This window comes from Nestor notabilis, unplaced genomic scaffold (genome assembly GCF_000696875.1).
Source record: "Nestor notabilis isolate BGI_N333 unplaced genomic scaffold, ASM69687v1 scaffold4382, whole genome shotgun sequence".
NCBI classification, from domain to species: Eukaryota; Metazoa; Chordata; class Aves; order Psittaciformes; family Psittacidae; genus Nestor; species Nestor notabilis.
In genome coordinates this window covers 1-8706 of record NW_009916831.1, presented here as the reverse complement: position 1 = coordinate 8706, position 8706 = coordinate 1, and the positions used below count along the sequence as shown (strand labels likewise).

General features: G+C 52.9%; 1 protein-coding gene across 1 annotated transcript; it reads right to left on the bottom strand.

Moving 5' to 3' along the window:
• Positions 1 to 6506: 6506 nt before the first annotated feature.
• Positions 6507 to 8700, bottom strand: LOC104413699 (nuclear cap-binding protein subunit 2). The gene is made up of 3 exons (XM_010024769.1): positions 8554 to 8700; positions 7596 to 7734; positions 6507 to 6910 (listed from the first exon to the last, which is right to left on the bottom strand). The coding sequence occupies exons 1-3, from the start codon at positions 8601 to 8603 to the stop codon at positions 6812 to 6814; spliced, it is 288 nt and encodes a 95-aa protein (XP_010023071.1). The 5' UTR covers positions 8604 to 8700; the 3' UTR covers positions 6507 to 6811.
• Between the last annotated feature and the right edge of the window lie 6 nt (positions 8701 to 8706).

Here is an 8706-nt window from a genome sequence, read left to right as displayed (position 1 = left end):
CCTGGGCCCCTGCCTGGGGGGGCTGTCCCAGCCCCATTCTGGAGGAGCCCTGTCCCCCTCTGCCTACTTCATCCTTTGGCCCATAGCTGCCAGGGATGGCACCACGTCCTTTGCCAGGCAGCACCTCTGCCTTTCCTGGGCCCCACCGGCATTACTGTACATGGAATCACAGAACCCCAGACTGGTTTGTGTTGGAAGGGACCTTAAAGCTCCTCCAGCTCCAACCCCTGCCACGGGCAGGGACACCTTCCACTAGAGCAGGTTGCTCCAAGCCCCTGTGTCCAACCTGACCTCGAACACTGCCAGGGATGGGTCATCCCAGCACAGCAGCTGGTGGGTGAATAACACCCAGCTGAGCCCCAGCACATTGGCACAAGGGAGCACCCGCTCCCACTGCTGCTGCGCCAGCCTGTGTGTGGCCTGAGAGGTGCTAATAGCACCCGGGACTCTCCCATGCACAGAGGGGCCGGGAGGGAAGCGTGTTCCGGGTGAAGGCTCGCGGGTGCTGGGGCTGCAGGATGAGCTTTCCCCTCCCGTGCTGCTCTGGAAGGCGCCATTCTCCGTCCTGAGGAAAGGCAGCAGTCAGCAGAGCCTGCTCTCCACCCCTGCACACAGCTGCCAGCGGTTTGCCCATCACCAGGGGAATTTCCACCCGGATCCAGAGCACAGGCTCCACCCCTCAGCCTTCCAGCGGAGCCCTGCAGGGAGCCAGGCAAGCCTGGAGCTGCTCTCCTGCCTGCACTCTACCACTGATAGCTGCTGTGCAGGGCGGGCACAGGCACGGGCAGGAGCACAGGCAGGGCTGGCGTCTGCTCCTGTGCTCCGCTCCCGGCTGCAGCACCGCTTGGGAGGCTCCCCTGGGAGCCAGGCTGGGTTTGTGATCTCCCTTTTGCCACCTACCCTGGATTTACAGGGGAGCTGAAGGGCTGTTGGCTGGGGCTGTGTTTGGCACAAGTAATGGGCACAATGCTCCCTCTGGGAGTTAAAATAGGCTGGTCCATGCTACAGCATGAGGAGTTAATGAACTGCCTTCGTCCCTGTAGGACCGGTGAGCAGGTACCCTCAGGTCCTCTTCCCCACGGGTGACCGGCCGGCGGAGCAGAGCTTCGTGAGCAGGATGCATCCATCAGCGGGGCCCAAGCCTCAGGATCCAGGGAATGCCCGTGGGGCAGATGGGATCCCTGGTGTGACAGAGCTCCTCAGTGCTCCATTGTGCTGCAGGCCCTGCCCATCCAGAGGAGCTGCAGGAGATCAAAGCTGGTGCTGAGGAGATTCCTATCGCTCCTTACTCGTCTCCAGGCAGGTCCCAACCCCTCGGCTCACATGCGCGTGACCCGGTTGCTGGCACCAGGCGCTGGCAGGAGGCTGCATGTGCCTGATAATCCTCCCGGCCCACGCCGCAGCAGATGGCCAGCTCTCTAATCACCCCCTTCTTGCTCCCCTCGCTTTGCCTTTGCAGGTCTGGCACCGTGACCTGCTGCCCGGTAGTTTCTCCTCTCCTGCTCTCCCTTCTCCCCAGCGCTGCTGCTGGTGACCCGGATCCTGCTCTTGTTCCCTGCCCATGCTGCAAACCAGCTGAAGGGCAGGTTCTGTCACAGCCCGGCCCAGGGCTGACAACGCTGCAGTGACAGCGACGACAACGTGCCTGTGCTCAGCGGGTCCTGGTCCCTCAGGACTCCCAGGAGTCCCTCTCGCAGTGTATCCCACCTGCACCCGCACTCTGCCCATGGACACAAGCAGCGTGGAGAGGAGACAGCGGAGGTGGCACGCGCGGTGCAAGAGGAAGGGTCATGGTGCAGCAGGGACGGGGAGGCTGGCGATGCCTCGGGTACAGCGCATGCAGGTGCCCACGGGCTGGGTGAGAGCCCCAGCTCAGGCAGCATGGACTGCAACACCCCCCTTTGGAGCTGTGCAGCCACACCAGCGCCCGCACATGGAGCACATGGTGGCTCTGGCAGCAGAGATGGCGGGGAAGAGGATTCTGAGCAACCTGCTCTAGTGGAAGGGGGCCCCTGCCTTGGAACTGGATGAACTTTAAGGTCCCTTCATCACAAACCAGGCTGGGATTCCATGATTAATTTCCTGGGGTGTGACAGTGCCCAGCCACGGGAGCTGGTCTACTGCTTCTGTGGGGTGGAGGACAACATGGTCCACCTCATGTACCGAGCACTGTGATGCCAAGCCTGGTGGGCCTGGGGCGTATGGCAAAGTGTGAGATCCTGTATGACACCAACGGGAGAGGAAGGTGATCAGGGCCTTCTCAGGGCGCAGGTGGCTGGGGAGCACCATGACTATCGTGCTGCCATTCTCCTGACTGCTCTAAAGTGTGCTCTTGTTCCTGGATCTAAGTGGATTCTGAAAGCTGCTGAGGCAGCCCGCCTCTCCCCCTCCCCAGTGCAGATGGCTTTGAGTGTGGTGCTCCTGGGCGAAACTGTGGCTGAGGAGCCTGAGGAGGAGCATCGTTTCCTGGCCAACCTGCTCCACTTGATTAATTTCTCTGTCTGGGAGGAATTATGTCTCAGATCACAAGGGATCCAGCAGAAACTCACTGGAGTCCAGTTCCTGATCCCCCAGGGAGCCTGAATGGTGGTTTAAGCTCCTTTGGTTGGTGCTGGCGTGAACTTGGCTCATTACAGAAAGAACATGGCTGTTGGCCAGGGAAATGGGGCCTTTGCTTCCAGCACGCCTCGGGGAGGCAGCCACGTGCTTGCTGCTAAGCTGCACCCCATTTCTCTTGGGTCTCATCAGGTCTTATCAGGTCTCAGTCTGTTGGCTTGGCACTGCCCTAGCAGTGAGGACAAAGGGGTTTCTCTTATAATAGGACCTTTGTGTGCTGGTGAAAGGTGTCTGGAAGCAGCCTGGGAGCCTGAGTCTCCAAGGCACAGAGTGAGCCCAGGCCAGGAGCTGGGCCAGGGCAGGAGCGGCTGAGCCAGGATCCTGGGGAACGCTCTTGGCAAGGACACCTTTTTGACTGGTGCAGCACAGGCCAGGGGGGTACCTGCACATGGCAGCACAGGCGCAGAGCTGGGGGCACCTACTGACTTGTGAACTTTCTCATCTCTCTTTGGTTCTGCCTGAGACTGCTGTAGGAGGAGGGAGGGATCCTCACATTTGCTGTAGCTGTAGTATTTGAGGTGGATTCTTTTAGGCAAATACATGTATTTGAATAAAAGCCAGCACAAATCTCTTTGCAAAGGTTATGTTGAAAGAGGAACAGTGCATAGATTGCTAGCCCTGGTTTGGGACTTGCTGAAGGAGACACTCTTCCTCCAGGCTAAAGTGAGTGGAAGAGGGAGGTCTGTGTAAAGCTGAAATCACAGTATCTCAAAAAAACAGGGACTGATGCCTTCTGCAGTCATAAACCAGCCCAGACACCTGCCTCAACAGGTTCCTGTGTGTTCTGTCAGACACATGGGACTGATGTGCCCAGCAGGCCACACCAGGCTCTTCCAGGAGCAAACTGAAAGTTGCTGCAAACACAAAGAGATTCCTTAGCTAATCCTAGAGTTTCATGGCTGAGACCTCTCTTCATCTTCCTTATTTTTTCCTGTTTCACTGCTGTTTGCCCAGGCAATTATTCCCTCTATAATTCACATTCTCCACAAAGGACCTCGTGCTGAAGCTGCTTTGCCAGGCTGGACAGATGACTGCTTCTTGGTTTTGCTCTTAATGTCCTGCTCCTTTCACTCCACTTCCACCTCAGGAGCAGCCTGCATCACAGGGGCTCTTCTCAGTGCTGTCATTGCTTCAACCTGCTGAAGACTGAACATGCAGCTCCCTCAAAGCCTGTGACAGTTGGACAGGGCTGCAGCCTGACTTGCAGAACAAGCAGGTAGGACACATTTCAGCAGTCTAAATGTGAATGCAGTTATCAAGACTTGGGGGTAAGGAGAGTGCTAAACTGATTTGAACTGTGTGCCTGGTCTGCAGATGGGTGTACAACCATTTCTATTATCTTGGATGAGATAATGCCTGAAAAATCATGATTACACCTTACTGGGCAGGGAGCAGCTGCTATTATCTGCATAATAGAACCCCAATGCACAGGCAGGGTTTCACTTCTTCAGTGGAATTACCCGCCCAGCTGTTGGCAATGGGTCAGGAGAGGTTTTCGTCTCCTCTGGTCTGCTGTTTGGACACAAAGGGGAAGAAAGCCCATCTGAAAAGGGGAAGAAAGCCCATCAGAAAGATAGGGAAGGGAGTTCCCAGTTCCTTGCTCTCTGAAGCACACACTGGGCCTTTGGTTTGCTTTAAACACTCTTCTGATTGTGGAACAGGTGATAGGATAGGGAAAGTTCTAGAACCTGCTGATGTGAAAAGTAAGGACTTGTCTTCCTCAGAGCAGCCATACACTTTATAAGCAACTCCTTGTGACAGGCAGGAATCCACTCACCCGTCTGGCAGCTGTAATCTCTCCATGTCTCAAAGTTCTAGTGAGGCCAGAGACCAGGTAGATTCTGCTTCTTGTCTGAATTCCCTCACTCCTTCCTCCAGTTTCTTGTCTGAAGGACCAGCTGCTTGATCAAACACTTCCTCTTCTTCCTCCTCTCTTACTGGTGATGTGGACCTGTCGGCCTCCTGGTCCGCTGTATCTTTTTCATTACTGGGTCAAATACTGTAGTTGTTGTTTGGGCCCCTATCTCAACCATGGTGTCCTCAGATGCAGTTTGTGTCCCAATCTCTGCTATCATGTCCTCAGATGCGTTTTGTGTCCCAATCTCTGCTATCATGTCCTCAGATGTAGTTTGTGCCCCAATCTCAGTCAAGGTATTCTTAGAGCTGGTTTGGGTCCCTGTCTTAACCACAGTTCTCTGGTAGTACCGAGCAGCAGCTCAGTAGGCACAGGCCAAGCCCCAGATCAATGTCAGAAGCTGCTGGTTTTCACTGGGGTAGCCAAGGCACCCTTGTCAGCTGGCCCAGCAGCTTGCCAGGGTTACTTGCCTGTTCAGCTGTGAAGTCCCAGGCTATGAGAGATGACACCTGCCCAAACCCTTCCACACAGCCTGCACCCAGGGACCAGCCACCCCAGGGCACGCTGCAGTATTGCCTCACCCAGAAGTTGTCTTCTCTTACACCAGGATGACACCAGATCCCACGAACCCCATAATGTGTAAGTAGTATTAAACAGCTCATGTAAGGGTGAGCAAGGACCTCGGGAACCTGCGTAATAAAACCAGCCACATCAATCCCAGGTAGGAAGAGGGAGACATATTCTCTCATCCTCTCCACACAGCAAGGCCACCAGTGCCAGGGAAAAGCAGCCAGCCATGGTTGTACCATGTTCCTAAGTCAGCAGTCAACAACCTTGCTGAGCCACACAGAGGCTGGCTACCAAGTAACTGCTGTAACTATAGCCCACTGGGTACAGACCTGCCCTTGTCTCAGGCCCCATGTTAGGCACCAAAAAGGACGGCAGTGGGCTGCCCTGGGCTGGTGGCCAGATGCCCACTAGGCTGCTTTGTCGCTCCCAGGACAGAGGGGAAGAAAATAAGATGGAAAAGAACTTGTGGATCAAGATAAAGGTAGTTTAATAAAGCAGAAGCAAGGCTGGGTGCAGAAGCAAAGGAAAACAGGAGATTGATTATTTCCCATCATCAGGTGATGTCCACCCAATTCCCAGGAAGCAGGGCTTCAGCAAGCATAGTGGCTGCTCCAGAAGACATAGTAATAGTGAATACCCCTCCTCTCCTCCTTTCTCTTAGCTTTCATTGCTGAGCAGACATCACATAGCATGGAATATCACAGAACCACAGACTGGTTGTCTTAGAAAGGACCTCAAAGCTCACCCAGCTCCAACCCCTGCCACGGGCAGGGACACCTTCCACTAAAGCAGGTTGCTCCAAGCCCCTGCGTCCAACCTGGCCTTGAACACTCACAAGGATGGGGGCAGCCACAGGTTCTCTGGGCACCCTGTGCCAGCACCTCAGCACTCTCACAGGGAACAACGTATGTCAGTTGGGGTCAGTTGTCCTGGCCCTGTCCTCATCCAAGATCTTGCCCACCCCCAGCCTACTGGTGATGGGGGAATGTTGAATGTTCAGCCTTGATGCTGGGGAGCACTCAGCAGCAGCTTCCAAAACCCTGGTGTGTTGTCAACACCTAGTTAGCAATACAAAGCCCAGCACTATAAAAGCTGCTAGGGGGGAAATTAACTCCGTCTCAGCCAGATGCATTCCAACTGTTTATTTAAAACATTACAAGACACTTTTAACAAAATCACAATGAACAGTGAGGATCTGAAAAGCCACACAGCACTGGGAGCTTCACAAAGAGAAATGCTCTGCAGGCCCTGACCAACCCATGTGCAGTCGTATACCTCCAAGAGGATAATACCTTGTTCCACTTCTCTCAGCCAAACAGTGATACTGCTTTGTAAGCAGATGAGGTGTAAATTAGAAACCCCAATCTCTCATCTATCTGCAGAAGGTGCCCAGGCACCTGAAGGGCTCTGATGGTGGTAAGCTTTTAAGAAGTATTAAATGAGAGCAAGCATGGCTGCAGTCACAGCCTTAAGGAAGCCACATGCTGAGCTGCAATGTGAAGACTATCCTAGCACAAGGTGTGTGGGACATGCTGCATTTCTTCTTACCCAGAATCCTCTCCATTTTTTTCCCCCTTGTTGCCCTGTATCAGCACAGAGCACCCTCTCTAGCCCAGAAGGAAGGGGGAATGAATACACTTACATCCACAGACTAAGGAGGGTCACCTTTTGCTGGAACTTGGATCTCGCTCCCTACCCCAATCCAAGATCTGGGAACAGGGCTAGCTCTGGAAGGACAAAGCCCTCTACGAGCTAGGATACACGAGGCAACTAATAAACTGCAGGCTGATGACTCGCCTTCTGCATTTGAATGATCTTGCCAAAGCCACCTCTTCCAACATCGTAGTCTGTCCGGTACTCGTCTCGCACCTGGGGCACAGCAGGAACACAGATATTAGCATCCTGCACTGCCTGTCTCCTGCTAGGCTCCAGAATCCTCACCCCCTCCTTGCTCAGTTGGTGGAGAAAAAAAGTTCAGGTTAGAAGCACTTCGATTCATTTGAAATCTCTTAAAATAATCCCCCAAAAAGGAGGTAATGGTGATGAAAATGACAAATGAGGATATATCTGATGGTTGAGGTCTTTAATCTGGACAAGAAGCAAACAAGACCCCGAAATATTTGTATTCAGCTTTGCAATCCAGCTTTCTGGATTGCCAGGCTTGGCTTCCAGGGTATTTTCTCCCCTACACCCAGGATATTTTTCTCCAAATCTGCAAAGGAATCTCACTTTTGCAGTGGGGCAGCCTCCTGCATGCTGAGATTAGCCTAGTAGCTATGCTGTCCCCCTCCCTGCAAATCTGCATAATTTTAAGAATGTTAGCTTGAATTTAGGTAGCATTCTGCTTGCATTGCAGGAATTTTGGTGTCCTACACAGAAATGGCCTTAAGTTCTATTTCTAGCTTTTAACACCTGGTGTCAGTTACTGAAACAACCTGGGAGTGGCTGAAGTTCATCGCCAGGTCTTCACAGCCTACACATTGTTCTGCATGAGACAAAACTAGCACAGTCTGAGGAGGATCAAGTTCAAGGTATGAACTGGGATTGCCTTTACCTGTCCTCCAGTCTTTCCTCTTCCATACTGCCGCCCCTCCTTAAACCCTGCGTCCCAGTCAGTTCGAATGATGCGGTCATCCAGCCGTGTGCCGTTGACAAAGCGCATGGCGTGCTCAGCGTCTGCTCTTGTGTAGTACCTGGAGTATACTATAAGGAGAAATAAGCACACTATTTTGCTGGATACAACGATAATAAAAGGAAACTATTGTACCGGAGAAGCAGAAAATCCCTGCCTTCCAGCCTTTTCTTCTCTAACTGCTCTTCTTTATGGGATCAAATACTGTATTCATATAAATCCAAACTAAAAATAGCTCCCACACAGAAAGGATTCTGAACGTGAATGTTAGTACCTGCACAGACAAGAAATAGCTTAGGATCACCTATTTCTAAAGTAGATGAAACAAACATGTTAAAGCTTTGCTAAGGGCAAGAAACCTGTAAAACGCTTTTTTATACTCTGTGAAACTTGACTGAGTTTGAACATGAGGGGCAGGCCTCACGGGAGCGCAGAGACAGTTCAGGGTATGACTTGTACAAGCATGCACCCTCTGCCTGGGAATGCTGCCATGGCTTATCCTGCTACTTTGCTCAGGTCTAAAGTTAAGGTGAGAAAGTGAACATGTGCCCTGGCCATGCAAGAGCTCAGACTGATGACTGCAATAGTTTTCATTCTGGTCCTAACACCACTAAGGAAATTAAGAAATTCAAGGAGGTCTCTGCACAGCAGCAGCAGCAGCACTGTCCACCTACAGCACTGCTGTGCAGTCTGCTTCCCAACTGAGGTGGTGGTGTTGAAGTAGCAAGGTTGGAAGGGAAGTGCCTGGCAGAAAGCACCCGATTATCACTGCTTTCGAGGCTCTCCACAGCAGTCCAGCTAGGCTGGCTGTGCAGGGAGCGGAACCCGAAGTGGCAACCACGCACACGGGCTGGCTGTAGCAGGGAACCAGAAAGGATACTCGACAAAGCAGAAGCCACAGGGGGTTTTCTTGATCTTGTCCAGCCCCATCACAATCCTCTTGACGTCTCCGCACTTGGCGAAGAGCTCCTGGATCTGCTCCTCGGTGGTGTAGAAGGACAAGTTGCCGACATATAGCGTAGAGGAGATCTTC